General features: G+C 42.4%; 2 protein-coding genes across 4 annotated transcripts in view; one reads left to right on the top strand and one right to left on the bottom strand.

The window, feature by feature from the left end:
* The window catches only part of LOC137370005 (tripartite motif-containing protein 54-like), a 139,439-nt gene that overhangs the window by 29,786 nt on the left and 90,918 nt on the right, over nucleotides 1-18,735 (bottom strand). The window contains exon 10 of one of the 3 annotated variants that reach the window (XM_068031919.1): nucleotides 12,487-14,298. The exons of 1 other annotated variant lie outside the window; for it this stretch is intronic. In XM_068031919.1, the coding sequence (XP_067888020.1) occupies nucleotides 14,188-14,298 (111 nt within the window). In that variant the 3' untranslated portion in view covers nucleotides 12,487-14,187. Of the gene's footprint in view, nucleotides 1-12,486; nucleotides 14,299-18,735 lie in introns of those variants that run through there. One more of the 3 variants, XM_068031921.1, reaches the window with a different exon arrangement.
* LOC137370006 (corticoliberin-like) lies at nucleotides 11,756-13,397 on the top strand. Its single transcript, XM_068031923.1, has 2 exons — nucleotides 11,756-11,818; nucleotides 12,708-13,397. The coding sequence occupies exon 2, from the start codon at nucleotides 12,725-12,727 to the stop codon at nucleotides 13,220-13,222; it is 498 nt and encodes a 165-aa protein (XP_067888024.1). The 5' UTR covers nucleotides 11,756-11,818; nucleotides 12,708-12,724; the 3' UTR covers nucleotides 13,223-13,397.

The raw sequence follows: 18,735 nt of genomic DNA, 5'->3' as shown, positions 1-18,735 counted from the left end.
CATCAGGCCACTTTAGGAGCAAGCTTCGGGAAATTTCTTACCAACTCTCAAAGGTAATCAAGCATGTTCTAGGATATCACTGTGACTGATATCACTAATGCAAATTAACACAGCTACCTTCTCTAATGATCCAACTCCCTTTTGAAGGCATGCAGAAAGGCCATGCTCACTGCACGTATACAACCTATTCCAAAGGCCATCAACTTTCTCTAAAAAAGTACTTCCTGGCATTTAAACTAACTCTATGCTTTAATAATTAGTAGTGATGCCCCAGCCCATCCATTTCAACCTATCTTCCTAAAATAATCTGTCCACTTGGGCAGAATCTAATCCCTTAATATTGAAAAGAAGGGAAAAATATCTTGCATTTATATATCCTTTATTATGACCTCTGGTTGTCCTAATGTGTTTTACAGCAAATGAAGCATTTTAGAAGTCTATTCACTGATGTAATGTACAAAATGCAGCAGCCAATTAACGCTGTCATGCAGGTGGGGGACCTGCCAAGAATGGGGCACAGATATTTCGCCACTAGGACATTAAATTTTAAAATTGTTGCTGGGAAGAAAAGAAGGCCTATTACAAGGGGTTGCCAAGCCCCTGACTGGAAAATATTTGCATAGTAACAGACAGCCTGCTCCAATTTAATCCACAATGGACTTTTGATTACCAAACGTTGAAGGTGGAGAGGCTAGCATTTCAGGTTAACTACTAAGATGGCTGAACACACAAAAAGACGTGGTCAGAGTGGTTTAGTCATATGACTAACTGGCTGTTGGAGTTTTTTGAATTTGAACTTGCCACAGAGAATCTGAACTCAGAAAGCTGTTTGCTCTTGGACTGGAAAAGACCTCTCACCTGTCTGCTCTCATCTCGCTCTCACCAGCTTCGGAAACTATTGAAGACACATGAACCCCAAGAGAGAAAAGTCTCCTACAGTGAACAAGGTTTAAGAAGAATACTGGGCCCCAACGAAAAGCAAGACAATCTACAATCAGGGACTCTACAGCGAGCTCTAAGCACAGTAAAAAAAAACTTCTTCAACGATTGCCTCAAACCTCTCCACTATTTTTCTTCTGCTCTTTTCTGTCTCTATTCCATAGGCGTTAGCAAAATTAGAGTTTAAGTTTAAATTTTAATAAATTTCACTTTTCTTCTTTAAACCTGAGAAAACCTGGTTGTGCTCATTTCTTTGCCTTATAATTGGAAAGCGGTGAACAAGGATTCACCAAGGGAAAGCTCAAAACACCATGTGTTCAAAAACAAAACCCTGTTACAGTAAGACCAGGTGAAGGCTAAAAGGGACCCGTAGACACCTTTCTCACCTGGTCATAACAACGCACAGCATGGTCCCACAAACAGCAATATGATAATGACCAGAAAATCAGTTTTGGTGATGTTAGTTGAAGGATAAATCTTGGAGGGACTGCTTCTATCTTAAAGATATCAATCATATCCCATTGAAGGCTATACGTTTCCAAAGTAAATATTCCCAGCCCTCTCGGCCTATCATGATAACTAAGGGCCTTAACTAGATATCAACCAAGTTGCCTTCCTTTGGACCTTTCACAGGGTCTTGATAACTTCCAAACTAAAATTGGGCACAGTATTCTAGATACAGCTGAACGAAAGCCTTGTACAAGGTAAGAATTGTACTTCTAGTTTCATATTTAATTGTTAATTGTCCTAGTTACATACCTTAACCTCTTTTGCAACATCCTCATGACTCAGTTTACATTCCTTCAAAGTTTCATGAACTACAACTCAGGTCCTCCGTCTGCTCTGCAGCCTAGAATTATCATGGCAAAAATGAAATACATTGCACTTGCCAACATTGTAAGACATGCTATTGATGGATTTATACCCCAATGCATCTAAATCCACCTGCAGTTATGCTGTGCTGCAGGTTTACATTCAGAATTCTTTGCACAGAGATATATGAAACCAGCTGGGGTCATTCCACAAGTAAAAGGATTAATAATTGGACAGCCAATCACCCAGATAACTTTTACACACCTCCTTGCCCCTGAATATAGAGTGAATGTAAAGCCTGAAGCAAATCCCTACCTTCTCTTGATGTGAAATGGTGCACAACAAAGGAAAATGCTGGAAGCAAATGTAAAATAAACAATCATATTTTAAATCTGATAGTGCTTCTTACTAAAATATCAACTGAGATGTACAGAAGTATATGGATTCTCCATTTTGTGTCATTAAAGTTGTTCAATACTTATATAAATAACAGGTAGTCTTTAATATTAGTTGTACATACATTCATTGGAGTGGAACAAAAGTCGAGTTAAGCAAGGATATGGTCAGCTTTCTAATGTAATTATTGCCATGAACACACTTTCCCCTTTCAGTAATCCATGAGAAAAAAATTGCATTTTAGCCCTTCACATCCCCAGGATGTCACAACATTCAGGCTTGGGCTGATAAGTGGCAAGTAGCATTCGTGCCATACAAGTGCCAGGCAATAACCATCTCCAAAAAGAGAGAATCTAGCCATCTCCCCTTGACATTCAATGACATTACCTTCACTGAATCCTCCGCCATCAACATCCTGAGGGTTACCATTGACTAGAAACTTAACTAGACCAGACCTTATAAATACTGTGACTATAAGAGCAGGTCAGAGGCTGGGAATTCTACAATGAGTAACTCACCTCCTGACCCCCAAAACCAGTCCACCATCTACAAGGCACAAGTCAGGATTGACCACTCTCAACTTGTCTGGATGGGTGCAGCTCCAACAATACTCAAGAAACTTGACACCATCCTAGACAAAGCAGCCCGCTTGATTGGCACCCATCCACCACTTTCAACATTCACTCCCTCCACCACTGGTGCACAGTGGCAACAGTGTGTATCATATACAAGATGCACTACAGCAACTCACCAAGGCTCCTTCAACAGCACCTTCCTATCCCACAAACTCTACCACCTAAAAGTACAAGGGCAGCAGGCGCCTGGGAACACCACCACCTGCAAGTTCCCCTCCAAGTCACGCACCATCTTGACTTGGAACTATACTGCTGTTCCTTCACTGTCACTGGGTCAAAATCCTGGAACTCTCCCCCTAACAGCACTGTGGATGTACCTGATGGACTATAGTGGTCAAGAAGGCAGCTCACCACTACCTTCTCAAGGGTAATTCGGTATGGGAAATAAATTCTGGCCTTGTCAGTGTCACCCACCTCCCATGAACAAATAAATAAAACACTTTACAACTTACAAATTACTTTTGAAGTATAGTTACTGTTATTAGCTAGGCAAATTCCGTAGTCAATTTTACACACAGCAGGGTTTCGTAACCATCAAATGAATAAGTAACCAGATAATTTACTATTGGTGGGAATGCGTAAAGTAGGAATGTTGGTCAGGACACTAAAGAATTCCCTGCTCTTCAAGCTGTGCCGTGGAATATTTTTTGTCATTCTGCGCAAGGTAATTAGGCCTCAGTTTAATATCTCATCAGAAAGGCAATACTTCCGTCAATGCAGCATTCCCTAGTACAACACCGAAGTGTTGGCCTCATCGTTAGTGAAGCTTGAATCCAACCCACAACCTTCTGATTCAGAGATGAATGTGTTACAAACTGAGGCAAACTAACATTTTGCAGTCATTTTAGTTCATTTAGACAATACTATTTGAGTAACAAATTAACTTTAACACCTAAAGAAATTGTAGGAGAAAATGTCAAAACAAGCAACCATGTTAACATTGATTGAAGTGCTGCATTTTAATGTTGCTCACATTAGGAGAGGCAATGGCTCAGACTTTCCTGTCAGATAACGGTGAGGCTAATGATGCGAATTAACCTCTCTGGCACTACAAATTAACTGGTACAAGTGTGGACTCTCATTTCTTCAGATTTTAATCATTGTTGGAGATTTAAAAATGTCAAATGCTAAGTTTTTTTTTACTTTACCTTCTTTCTTTTCCCTCTTAACCCAATCTTTTTTCCTTCCTTTATTGCCCTTTCTGCACCTGATTTGACATTGAATTCACCCATTTTAATTTACACTTCTCAGTCCTTCTGGAGGGTTTTCCCCCCTCTCCTTTTTCTGATTGCGCCTGTCAGTCCCTTAATTTTCTTCAATTTTGCAAAAGAGCCTACATTCAAAACAATAGCTTTCTATTCTCTGTAGTATAATTGCCGTGATCATTTTATAAGTGTACCTGCAGGCCAAATTGATTTTGGACCGATAAATTGCATTAAAACTGGATCCTTGCTACAATCATCAAAATGAGAAATTTATAGTAACATTACATTTCAGTTTGTTGTGAGATGTTGTCATTTTGTAATGCAGCTGGTTTTGTGCATTCTGATGAAACTGAGATGCAGAATAATAGTCATGTCAGGCATTGATTGCATTAATTTCTCAGTTAGGATGATCACAGATTTTTACAATATATATGGAAGCCTCTTTTATCCTGTTATCAACTATAAGATGACTGAAGTAATTCAATGTTAAACAAATACTTTGTATCCATACTTATGATTAAACATAAGCCAAGTTTTGCTGTAGCAAGGCATCAAATTGCACCGGCAGTTAATTAAACTTGTCCTTATACTTGTGGATTTTACATTTTTTCAGAGGCTAGTTGTTGAAAGTGTGAGCTGATAATGGTGCAGTGAAGGAACAGGGCACCTGGGACCTGAGTGAACAGGGCAAGGAACTGTGCAATTCTTAACCAATCAGATTGAAGTGCGGGGGACTGTCACGATCACGGAGGATAAGGATCCAGGACAGCAGTGCCCCTGATTCTCTTTATGGGACTCCAGAGAAATAATTCCAAATTTACCATTACTGGGCCTCTTGGGTTACATTGTGCATGGAGCTGGTCAAGGAGTGCACAGCCACTTGTGGGAAAATTAGCTCCTTCCTGTTCAAAGTATTTTTGTAACACTTGTGCGATAAAGCCAAGAGCCACGGGCTCTCAGCATTCCAAAAATCATTTACCTATAACTCAAATAGAACATGCATTAATAGCAGCATTAATTTCTGGTCCTTAGATCTTATAAGGAGATGTAATAGTTCAATAATATAGATTTATTTTTATTCTTCAATACCCAAGAAGTAATTGTTTTTAAAGGCAAAAGAAACCATATTATTGCAATTTGTCTGTAAGGTTTACTTATAGAACAGTAACATTGGTAATAAATAAATGGAAGCAAGGTTAATGAAAATAAAAGGCAAAAGACTGCAGATGCTTGAAATCTGAAATCAGAGAGCTCAGAGGCAAAGGAGTGCAAGTGACAGGGAGAGAAATAAAAATACCTAAAGTGACGTTTGCACAAGAGAAGCAGTTGATTGGTGAGTAGCTGGTGAGTGGACACTTCTTGTGTCCTGGACAACCACGTGTGCAGGAAGTTTTGTCAGCTGGAGCAGCTTGAACTCTGTGTTTCAGAGCTTGAACGGCAGCTGGCATCACTGCAGTGCATCCATGAGAATGAGAGTTTCATGGACAGCACATTTATAGATGTGGTCACCCTGCAGCTTAATGCTTGCAGACAGAGAGGGAATGGGTGACTGCCAGGCAGTCAAGGAGGACCAGGCAGGTAGTGCAAGAGTCCTCTGAGTGCATCTTTCTCTCCACCAGTATTCCATTCTGAATACTGGTGAGAGTGAAGCCTGAGCCAAGTCCACAGCACCATAGCTGAGTCAGCTGTACAGTGGATAGGAAGAAGATTGGGAAAGCAAAGGTTACAGGGGATGTTATGGTTATGGGAAGAGACAGGTGTTTCTGTGGCCGCAGGCATGAATCCAGGATGGTGTGTTACCTCCCTGGTGTCAGGGTCAAGGATGTTACTAAGCGGCTGCAGAGGACTCTGAGGGGGAGGGTGAACAGCTAGCGGTAGTGCTCCTTATCGGTACCAACAACCTAGCTAGAAAGAGTGATGAGGTCCTGCAGGCAGATTTTATGGAACTAGGAAAGAAACCAGCAAGCAGGATTTCAAAGGTAGTAATACCCAGATTACTCACTATGTCATGGGCAAGTGAGTATTGAAATTGGGGGATAGAGCAGATGAATGCGTGGCTGGAGCGACGGCGCAGGAAGGAGGGCTTTAGATTCCTGGGACATTGGGACTGGATCTAGGGGAGGTGGGACCTGTACAGGCCAGATAGGTGGCACCTCAACAGAACCAGGACCAATATCCTGGTGGGGTGGTTAGCTAGTGTTGTTGGGGAGAGTTTAAACAAACTTGGCAGGGGGATAGGAACGAAGAGGTAACATTAGAGATTAAAAAACAAAGTGCACAAAGAATTGGGAGAGACAGCTAGCACTAGAGTAAGAAATATTAAGCTATTAGGTAGGGTCAGAGTAAGACGGAATGTAATAAGGTCTGAATTGGGTTTACTGTGCATGTACGTGAATGCATGGAGTGTGATAAATAAAGTTGGTGAGCTGCAGGCACAGCGAGCCACTTGGGAATATGATGTTGTGGCGATATCAGAGAACTGGCTCAAAAAAGGGCAGGACTGGGTACCAGACGTTCCTGGATACAAGGTGTTCAGGAAAGATAAGGAAGGAAAGAAAGGTGGAGGATTGTCAGTATTGAATAAGGATTATATTACAGTGCTGGAGAAAGAGGATGTCCTAGAGGGATCAAGGACAGAATATATTTGGTTAGAACTAAGAAACAATAGAGGCACCATCACACTGCTGGGTGTATTCTATAGGCCACCAACTATTGGGAAAGATATAGAGGAACAAATTCGTAAGGAAATTACAGAGAGGTGCAAAAATTAAAAAGTAGTTATAATGGTGGACTTTAATTATCCTAATAAAGACTGGGACAATAATAGTGTAAAAGGGAGAGAGGAGCAAGAGTTTCTGAAGTGTGATCAGGTGACTTTTCTGCATCAGTATGCTTCCAGCCCAATGAGGAAAGAGTCATTGCTGGTTCTGGTTCTGGGGAATGAGATGGGACAAGTGGATCAAGTGTCAGTAGAGGAACATTTAGGGGACAGTGATCATAATATTACAAAATTTAATTTAGCTATGGAAAAGGACAAGGAGCAATCCAGAGTAGAGTCATAGAGGCATAGAGTCATAGAGTTTTACAGCACAGAAACAGGCCCTTCGGCCCAACGCGCCTGCGCCAACCATCAAGCACCCATCGTAACTAATCCCATTTCCCTGCACTTGGCCCGTAGCCTTGTATGTTATGGCGTTTCAAGTGCTCATCTAAATATTTCTTGAATGTCGTGAGTGTTCCTGCCTCTACCACCTCTTCAGGTAGTGTGTTCCAGATTCCAACCACCCCCTGGGTGAAAAAATTCTTCCTCAACTCCCCTCTAAACCTCCTTACCTTAAATCTATGCCCCCTAGTTATTGACCTCTCCGCTAAGGGAAAAAGTTTCTTCCTATCTATCCTATCAATGCCCCTCATAATTTTGTATATTTCAATCAGATCCCCCCTCAGCCTTCTCTGCTCTAAGGAAAACAACCCCAGCCGATCTAGTCTGTCTTCATAACTGAAATGCTCCAGCCCAGGCAACATCCTGGTGAATCTCTTCTGCACCCTCTCCATTGCAATCATAGCCTTCCTATAGTGTGGCGACCAGAACTGTACACAGTACTCCAACTGTGCCCTAACCAGCATTTTATACAGCTCCATCATAACGTCCCTGCTCTTATATTCTATGCCTCGGCTAATAAAGGCAAGTATCCCGTATGCCTTCCTAACCACCTTACCTACCTGTGCTGCTGCCTTCAGTGATCTATGGACAAGCACCCCAAGGTCCCTCTGACCCTCTGTACTCCCTAGGGTTCGACCATCCATTTTATATTCCATTGCCTTGTTAGACCTCCCAAAGTGCATCACCTCACACTTCTCAGGATTAAATTCCATTTGCACCAATTCCAATGGGTGAGAATAGATCTGGCTCAGGTAAATTGGAATCAAATAAATATCAAATCAAATAAATTGGAATCAAAGACTGGTAGGAAAACCTGTAATTGAACAATGGGCTGGCTTTAAACTGGAGATAGTTTGGGTACAGTTGAGGTACATTCCCATTAAAGGGAAAGGCAAGACCAATGAAGCCAGAGCTCCCTGGATGATGAAAGAGATAGAGGGTAGGATGAAGCAAAAAAAGAGTGTGTATGACAGTTGTCAGGTTGATAATACAAGTGAGAACCAAGCTAAATATAGAAAGCTCAGAAAGCGAGTGAAAAAAGAAATCAGAGTAGCATAGAGAGAGTATGAGAAGAGACTGCCAATCAACATAAAAGGAAATCCAAAAGTCTTCTATAAGCATATAAATAGCAAAAGGAGGAGTAGGGCCGATTAGGGACCGAAAAGGGGATTTATGAATGAAGGCCGAGGGCATGGCTGAGGTACTAAATGAACACTTTGCATCTGTCTTTACAAAGAAGATGTTGCCAAATTCATCATGATAGAGGAGGTAGTTGAGACACTGAATGGGCTAAAAATTCATAGAGGAGGTATTAGAAAGGCTGGTTATACTTAAAGTTGATGTCACCAGGACCAGATGTAGTGCATCCTAGGATACTGAGGGAAGTAAAGGTGGAATTTGCAGAGGCATTGGCCATAATCTTCCAATCCTCCTTAGATGTGCCAGAGGATTTAAGAATTGCAAATGTTACACCCTGGTTCAATAAGGGGTGTATGGATTAACCCAGCAACTACAGGCCAGTCAGTTTAACCTTGGTGATGGGAAAGCTTTGAAAATGATAATTCAGGACAAAATTAACGGTCACTTGGTATTAGTTAAGCAAAGCCAGCAATGATTTGTTAAGGTCAAATCATGTTATTTAATTTGATTGAATTTTTCAATGAGGTAACAGAGAGTGTAATGCAGTTGATGTGATTTACATGGACTTCCAAAAAGCATTTGATAAAGTGCCAAATAACAGGCTTGTCAGCAAAATTCAGGCCTATGGAATAAAAGGGACAGTGGCAGCATGGATACGAAGTTGGCTGAGTGACAGGAAATAGAGAGTAGTGGTGAATGGTTGTTTTTCGGACTAGAGGAAGGTATATCGTGGAGATCCCCAGGGGTCAGTGTTAGGACTACTGCTTTTCTTGATCTATACCGATGGCCTAGATGTGGGTGTGCAGGGCACAAGTTTAAAATTTGCAGATAGCACAAAACTTGGACATATTGTGAACTTTGAGGAGGATAGTGATAAACTTCTAGAGAACATAGACAGACTGGCAGAATGGTGGGCACATGGCAGATGAAATTTAATGCAGGGAAATTTAATGCAGAGAAGTGTGAAGTGATTCATTTTGATAGGAAGAATGAGGGAAAGCAATATAAAATAAAGGATCTGATTCTAAAGAGGGTGCCGGAGCACAGGGACCTTGGGGTGTATCCGCACAAATCATTTAATGTGGATGGCAGGTTGAGAAAGCAGTTAATAAGGCATATCGGATCCTGTGCTTTATAAATAGGGGCATAGAAAACAAAAGCAAATAATTATGGTGAACCTTTATAAAACACTGGTTTGACCCCAACTGGAGTATTGTGTCCAGTCTGGGCACCACACTTTAGGAAGGATGTAGAAGCATTGGAGAGGGTGCAGAAAAGATTCATGAGAACGAGAGACTTCAGTTATGTGGATAGATTGGTGAGGATGAGCCTATACACCTTAGGGAAGAAAGGGTTGAGAGGAGATTTGATAGAGGTGTTCAAAATTGTGAGGAGGTCTAGACAGAGTAGATAGAGAGAAACCATTCCATTGGCAGAGGGATTGAGAACCAGAAGATTTAAGCTGATTGGCAAAGGAACCAGAGGCAACATGAGGAAAAACTTTTTTTAAATGCTGCCAGTGGCTAGGATCTGGAATACACTTCCTGAGAGTGAGGTGGAGGCAGATTCATTCATGGTTTTCAAAAGGGAATTGGATAATTATCTGAAGAGAAGAAAAATTGCAGGGCTACTGGGAAAGGGAGGGAGAGTGGGGCTAGCTGCGTTGCTCTTACAGAGAGCTGGCACAGACATGACGGGCCGAATGGCTTCCTTCCATGCTGCAACTATTCTGTGATTCTACGATTTTAATTTTCCTTCCCCCTGACAGTGAACTTTTACAACTTCAATCGGACTCTTTTCCATCTGGTTTGCCTCATACCAGGTACAGTATTCTCGCTCCAATGCTCATTACTACCGTACAACCCCGTACTCTTCCAGTTGTAAACAGCACGACCCAACTCAATGATGACCAGCCGGAGAAGCACTCCTTTTTTCTGCAGGTCATTGGAAAGTGCAGAAGATATATGCAACATGGAAGATTCGGCAGCAACTTGGCAATCATTACTGGGAAATATGCAAAATGTTCTAGATAAAACTATGTATTGGAAATAAAAAATCATAAAGAGGAATAAGTTATTGAAAAAACATAGAACTCTTTCACGCGCTATAAACCCGGTATTTCCATAATAGGGAAACATATTTATATTCCAGTTCTTGTTCTAAATTTTATTTGCAACATTTGAATCCTCCACAGTGATTGTTCGGATAGATTCACTCGTCAAAAATAACCTTTGTAATTGTATGTGAGCCAGATTCACAGCCCAACTGACCAAAAAGAAGTTTTGTGCTGGAATTTGCTCGGTGCTAAAAGAAACTCCACGACTCAAAATATACAGAAGGCAATTTCTTCCACTTTGTGTCAGTCGAGCAGAGTTCTAGTAAACCTTTGAGAGATCCTTCAAGATATATCCGCCAAACTGGCTGAAGCCATTATCGTCTCAAATTACAAGAGAAGACCACTTGGTGCCACTGTCAGGGGTTGTTTCTTTGCCTTTAAACCCGTGCAGCAGGATAGCAATGCACAAACTCTGACAGTAAATTCCTTGTTTTAATTTACAAATTTATTAAGAATATAAATTCCCTTCTGCACAAAATCCTTCATCTTCAGTTCACCTCCTAGTAACAGGTTATGGAATTGATGCAAGTATTTTTCATAAAAGGTAAGGAATACGAAACCAAGTGGTTTCGGAATCAATCGAAATGAAGGAAATACCGACCTGCGGCTAACTTCAAAATGAATTTTCGTCAAGGAGATGTGGCTGCTCTATAATTTTCAGCACTTCGGATAGTTCTGACACTTAATCCCAATTCCAGGCCGGTCTCAAACAAATGCAATTCCACACCCATCCCATATTCATACAATCCAGCTGTGAACACAGTAAAACTCTTATCCTACTCCTGTCCTAATTCCGATCAAACTCCAATTTTATTACAACCCTATTTCCTCTCTGATTCCGATGTCAGTAACATCCCTTAACCCCTTTTAAATGGATGTTACCCTACACAGCTCACTTCATGTTCGCTTGAACGCTGCTCACTGTCGAAATGATAACCGTGAATTGCCAGTTTAACTTCCAGTTGTGCTGCCACTTTGAGATATTTCTTTGGGGAAATAACCCAGTAAGATACTGGGTCCACCTGTCTTGCGAGTGACTGGGGTCGCTCGTTACAGAAAAGCAGCGTCCGGCTTCACGGACACCGATTGTTGGGAAGATGAGCCACCCGTTGTTTGCCATTGTAGTGTGATGACTGTGTGTGTGTGTGTGTGTGTTGGGGGTGGGGGGGGGGGGGGGGGGGGGGGGGAATCTGCAACTTCCGCCCCCTCACCATTCATGAATGCGCCGACACGCTGCTCCAATGCTCTGCGTCACTAACCAGGCTGCAGACGTGACAGCCAAAGCTCAGAAGGAAGTATAAAAGTGCAGGAGTCAGCCTGTACCCCAAATAACTTCCTATCACTTTGCAATCTCATCTGGACGGAGCGAGGCTGCAGGACTGACTGACCAGAGACACCAGTTGCCGTTAAGGTGTATATTTATTTCTTGTCCACTCACTTTTTCTTTCTATAGCGGCTAACATTTTTTTTCACTTTTTAAAATAACCTGTAATTTGAAGTTGGGATCTGCTCCTGATATTGAATGTCTTAATGTTGCAGGAGAGTCGATTACCTCAGATGTCGATATTAAGGAATAGCTAAAAAGCGGGCTTTATGTGAAGGAAAGCTGTTGAGATAACTTGAATTACATTTTATATTAGAAACATTTTTTTCTGTGCTTCCTGTTTTATTTCTGATTCCAGCATCCTGAGTATTTTGCTTTCTAAAAATTAGATTCGTTTTGTGCCACCAATATTGAAGACGCCGTTTAATTTCTTACACTTTACACTGGATGGCAAAGGTGGTTGTAGTTTTGAATAAGGAAATGAAAGATATATTTTACAGTTCTTGATGCAACTGTTTCAGATAATTGATGAAAAAACTAAGTTTTAGATATAAAGTCAGACGAAGTCTTGGCCATGCAGTATGTGTGCATGAACATCAAGTGTCCGTACATATAACATCAAAAGCAAATGAGTAGTCACTGGGAGCATTAATCCTGTTTAATTTGGTGCCAATGATTTCATCTACTAATATGATGGTCAAAGTAAAAGTTCCAAGAGCAGACAAAAATTGAGAAGTCAAACGTTGCTCCGATTTTAATACGCGTTAACGCTGGATGGTGAAAACTCAAGTAGTTAATTTAATTTGATCTCTGACTTACCGCTCCTGTGTTTACATCATGTGGTATTTGTCCCCCCTTTAACGAACGGCTTCTAAATAACTATAAAAACTGCTCGAACATTTTTTTTTATTATTCCTCTTAATAATGGATATACAGCAAGAATTTAGTGCAATTTTAATATCGTTTTGTGTTCCAGGTTCCCAGCTCCCTGAAATGAAGACCCCAATGTTGCTTTGCACTGCTATCCTTCTGGTTGCGTTCCTCCCCAGCGATGACTGCCGAGCATTTGAGAGCTCCCCACCAACTAAAAACGGCTCGGATCCACAATCACAACTTGAAGAATCAGTTTTACCGCTTTGGATGCGCATTGGAGAGGAATACCTTATGCATCTGGGCAAAGCATACAAGGATGCTTCTCCCGTTACTCCAAACCCGCGAGAAATGGCCCTTTCAGCCGGAGCATTCTCAATGCAACTGACCCAACTTCAGCGCCTTCTACAAGACCAGGCTGGAGATTTGGGCGAAGTTGACAGCAGATACCAGGAGGAAGGGGATCAGATGATAGAACGAGGCAAAAGGCTAGATGACCCTCCCATTTCCCTGGATTTAACATTCCATCTTCTCCGAGAAGTGCTAGAGATGGCTAGAGCTGAGCAGCTAGCCCAACAAGCATACAGCAACAGGAAAATAATGGAGCTAATCGGCAAATAGATAGCAGTCGCCAAAGATCTGACATCTATCACATAAAAACACATATCATAGCGCTGCTCTGACATTAGCCGTTTATTTTTATAGCGCTAAACTATTAAGGTGTGCATTTCAACCAAGTTAACACTGTATTTGACAATCGATTTACATTGTAGAATTCTAGATAATAAACACATTGGTGCCCAATCATTTTTCTTGTGTAAGAGAATGTCTAAATTTATATTTTTAATAAAAGCTGCAAAGTGACGTTCGCTTTATGCTTTATTGTGGAGGCAGTGTATATTAACTAATACTGTTGATTTACTAAAAAAAATCAGAGGGAATTATCTGCGATAACACAAGGCGAGTAAAAACTGAATAAACATCGCGTGTTGCTGAGTAGCCGTTTCGTACATCCTTGCGCCGGAATTTTATCGGATATTTGTGTGGGAGAAGCAATGTGAGGATTTTAATCAATGAAACGAGACGCGAGAAGCGAGAACGCGAACAAGCCTCCTGCTGGTCGGATTATAGTCACTAGAAGTCGCCGCAGTGTGTTCATCCATGAAATCTTAAAGCACACAAACACTGTTAATTGGAAATACAAACCATCACTCGCATGTTACACGTTTTGTCAATCCTCCCCCACCCTCACATCGCCATCTCACTGATGGCGGGGTCCGAGTAAATATTAAAAGAATTAAAATTTGCGGTCGTCACAGTTTACTGGAAATGATCCAAAACTTTCCCAGAAATTTCCACCACTCCATCACAATGTTTAATCATTTATAGTTCCTTCATCTCTGCCCGACACCGTCTGTACTGAAATTAACCCAGGCAGTTTCAGTAAGCAATCCTCAAATCTACAAAGATCAACAGTTTCAAAATTTGAGTAGAAGTCCAGAGATCAGACTTTTTCTTTACGATTATTGATATTATTTGGAAGGGTTAAGATGCTTCGCGTTGATGTTATCAGGTGTATGATTTTTCTATTTAGCCAGTGAGTTTAACCAGGAGAAGGAGAAGACGTGGCGAGCTGCCTCGCCGCTCTTTGCTCCACCGCCACTTTGATCTTCAGCAGCAGCATTTTCAGAACCAGTCTGGAAGGAAGAGGAAAATACAAAGACGCTCAGTTACTTTCAAACCTGGCACTAAAAGCTCCCCTGGAGCCTTGCAATTTAAATCACCTTTCCCCGCGCCTCTCCCACCTCACCACTCACAATCCCTTTGAATCTGGCGAACCACCGCAGGTTCATTCAGCACCAAGCAGAGCTTACACTGGAGACTTTTGATAACCGGTATATGAGCAAAACACGCTCGGTACAGCAGTTTTTGGCACGTTTAACTCGCAGGTGTATCCGTGTGCCTGCTCTCGAGTAAAGAATGCCGTCCCGCTTCTCTCAAAGCTACTCAAGAATTTAAGTATACCCAAGATTTCTGTGTCATAAAGTAAACAGATCCAGAAATCCTTCTCATTAAAAACTTAACACTCACTTCAAAAATCCGACAGTTAATTCCCTGCCACGGTTTTCTTAGAAGAGCTATAGACTTAAGACATATTTTGTCGATTCCTGCTTTCATTTCTGTACAGTTATGCACACCTTTCAAATATTTAACCGTCTTCTGTAATCTGTAGACACCTCACAAGTAACAAAGTTGTTTCCGAAACGCCAGAGGTCATTTTTCCGTAATACGTTCCCAGTTTGCAAAAACTCCCGTGTTCATTCCTCTTCCCTTCTCTCCCTACCTAACATGCTCCAGCCTGTAAAGGCCATTTGGCCCATCGCGTCTGCTCCGCCTCTTTCGTCAAACAATCCAGTTAATTCCATTCCTCCCCTTTTCCCACATCCTTGCAATTTTTCTTCCTTTACGTATTTAAATTCCCTTTCCAAGGCTGCTATTGAATCTATATCCACCACTCTATCAGGTAATGCATTCCAAATCCTAACCACCCATTACGTAAAAAAGTTTTGCCAGTCACTTTCTATCTGTGCACTGATTCAGACATTGGAAACAGTTTATCATTATTTACTCTGTCTACTCCCTTCATGATTTCACATCTCCTTTTAGTCTTCTCTGCTATAAGGAGAACAACCCCAGCTTCTCCAGGCTATCCCTCATCCCTGGAACCATTCTAGTGAATCTCTTCTACACCCTCTCCAAAGCCTTCAATTCCTTACTAAAGTGTGGTGCTAGAATTGGATATAATACTGCAACTGGAGTCAAACTCGTGTTTTACATAAATTAACATAACTACCTGCCGTTTGTACTCTCTAGGGGTTAAATTTGATAGCACCCAAAAATGCACATGGAGATCGTGACGCACAAATAACTTGTGCCAGTTAATTGCGATACAGGCAGCACACCAACTTTATGCTGCCTGTTCATTTCATTGCTTTCAGCATCCAGCCAGTGTTAACAATGCTGTTGATTGGCTGGACACATCAACAGGGGAACAATATCATGACTGACCAGCACGAATTGAAACTAACCTGCACTTCTTAAAGGGGAGGTGTGTTGTGGCTGGAGGAGGTACTGGCACAGGAAGCAAATCTGACCTGGGAAACATTGACAAATGGCACAAGGTGGGAGAGAGTGAGCTCCAAGGTTTTTGGGTGCTGCACTGAGGACCTTGCTGCAGAAGGTGGAAAGGAGGACTTCCAGCCACCTGTTCAGAAGGCAGTGGGAGTACACAATGGGATAGTGCAGGTACCAACTCACCGGAGGGCAAGGTCATATGGAGTTCTGCTGCAGAGGACTCAGATGACAGCTTTGATGGGGCGGCACAGATGAATGCTGATGGGTATGCAGAATGAAATGATTGATGCATTAGGAAGTGCGCAAGTAAGCCTGTGGTCAATGTCAAGGAGCATGGAGGTGTCCAGCACCAACTTGGCACAGGGCTTTATGCAAATCTTGGAGCCCATCCATTCCAGCATGGAAGTGGTGGCCAGTTCCATTGCAGCACACTTGTGGACCCACCCATGATGCAGTGCCTGATGGCTGATGTCAAAGCTTCCATTGCAGCAGAAGCAGGAACTACTCAACATCTGAGTGCTGCAGTGGAAGCTCAGACTGATGCCATGGAAGATCAGACTGCTGTCATCATGGGTGTGGATTACAGTGTGCAAAGGGACTTGAAAATTTTCACAGCAGCCCAGTAATCCAACAGATCACTAGGTAATTGAGGGTGTGGAAGCCATTCGATTCCAAATACAGCAGAGTTGATATGCAGCACCCGCAAAGAGACTTGCTTGCAGTCAATGGCATCCTGCACTATGGGGAACCCTCCAATCCTAACAAAGCCGCATGCTCACTCCGCCTGCTGCTCTCTGGCAACAGAGAATGCGATGTAGCTAGCTCTCTTTGAATACAGATGTCAGTGACCTAGTAACATTAGAACATACAAACATATGAATTAGGAGCAGGAGTAGGCCACTTGGCCCTTCGAGCCTGTTCCGCCATTCAATAAGTTCATGGCTGAACTGATTACTCCACATTTCCACTTACCCACGGTAACCTTCCAACCCCTTGCTTATCAAGAATATAGTTACCTCTGCCTTAAAAATATTCAAAGACTCTGCTTCCACCGCCTTTTGAGGAAGAGAATTCCAAAGACTCACGACCCTCTGAGAGAAAAAATTTCTCCGCATCTCTGTCTTAAATGGGCGACCCCCTATTTTTAAACAGTGACCCCAAGTTCGAGATTCTCCCACAAGGGGAAACATCCTTTCCACATCCACCCTGTCAAGACCCCTCAGGATCTTGTATGTTTCAATCAAGTTGCCTCTTCTAAATTCCAGCGGCTACAAGCCTAGCCTGTCCAATCTTTCCTCGTAAGCCAGCCCGCCCGCCCATTCCAGATATTAGTCTAGTAAACCTTCTCTGGACTGCCTCCAATCATTTACATCCTTCCTTAAATAAGGTGACCAGTACTGTACACAGTACTCCAGATGTGGTCTCACCAATGCCCTGTATAGTTGAAGCATAACCGCCCTACGTTTGTATTCAATTCCCCTCATGATAAACGATAACATTCTATTAGCTTTCCTAATTACGTGCTGTACCTGCAAACTAACTTTTTGCAATTCATGCACTAGGATACCCAGATCCCTCTGCATTTCAGAGTTCTGCAATCTCTCACTATTTAGATAATATGCTTCTTTTTTATTCTTCCTGCCAAAATGGACAATTTCCCACTTTCCCACATTATACTCCATTTGCCAGGTCTTTGCCCACTCACTTAACCTATCTATATCCCTTTGTAGCCCCTTTATGTCCTCTTCACAAGTTACTTTCCTACCAATCATTGTGTCATCAGAAAATTTAGCAACCATACCTTCGGTCCCTTCATCTAAGTTATTTATATGAATTGTAAAAATTTGACGCCCCAGCACAGATCCCTGTGGTACACCACGCATTACATCTTGCCAACCAGAAAATGACCCATTTAGGCCTACTCTGTTTCCTGCTAGTTAGCCAATCTTCTATCCATGCCAATATGTTACCCCCTACACCATCAGTTTTTATTTTCTGTTGCAGCAGCTTTGACAGAAGTGGAGGTGTGGAGCGAACTTTCAGCTGGGAGCTTTGACAGAAGCGGAGGTGCGGAGCGAACTTTCAGCTGGGAGGTCAGTTTCAGTGTAAGTTAAAGTTAATTCCCTTTTGTTTCGGAGGACCAGGGGACTGCTGGGTAAGTAAAAACTATATATTTGGGCAGTGGCTGTACCCAAGACACTACACATGTAGTGTCTCCCACCCACCCTCCTCCTCTAACCAAAAAAAGGACTCTGGTGTGTTGATAAGGTAAGCTTTTTATTTAAAAACTTCTGTCCGTCGGATTGCTAAGCTAACAAGTTTTGACTTTTTTTTTTGGTTTTTCAGTAGATTTGTTGGGAATTTAGAATAGTGGGAATGGAAGTTAAGGCAGTTGTATGTTCCTCCTGCAGAATGTGGGAGGTAAGGGTCGCCAAGAGTGTCCCTGCTGACTGCATCTGCGGGAAGTGTACCCAACTCCAGCTCCTCGAGAACCGCGTTAGGGAACTGGAGCTGGAGCTGGATGAACTTCGGATCATTCGGGAGGCGGAGGGGGTTATTGAGAGGAGTTATAGGGAGGCAGTCACACCTCAGGTAAAAGAAGTAGGTAGATGGGTTACCGTCAGGGGAAGGAGAGGGAACCAGCAGGCAGTGCAGGGATCCCCTGTGGCCGTTTCCCTCAACAACAGGTATACCGTTTTGGATACTGTTGCGGGGGCGACTTACCAGGGGTAAGCAATGGGGTACAGGTCTCTGGCACAGAGTCTGTCCCTGTTGCTCAGAAGGGAAAGGGGAAGAGGAGCAGAGCATTAGTCATTGGGGACTCCATAGTTAGGGGAACAGATAGGAGGTTCTGTGGGAACGAGAGAGACTCACGGTTGGTGTGTTGCCTCCCAGGTGCCAGGGTTCGTGATGTCTCGGATCGTGTTTTTGGGATCCTTAAGGGGGAGGGTTCAAATCCTCTGAAGAAGGAATTTTCCTCCACACAAGATCAGGGGGCA

The sequence above is a fragment of the Heterodontus francisci genome, chromosome 5 (genome assembly GCF_036365525.1).
Source record: "Heterodontus francisci isolate sHetFra1 chromosome 5, sHetFra1.hap1, whole genome shotgun sequence".
In the NCBI taxonomy this organism is placed as follows: domain Eukaryota; kingdom Metazoa; phylum Chordata; class Chondrichthyes; order Heterodontiformes; family Heterodontidae; genus Heterodontus; species Heterodontus francisci.
Note: the sequence above shows the minus strand (reverse complement) of the source record. Positions and strands in the feature narration are given on the sequence as shown.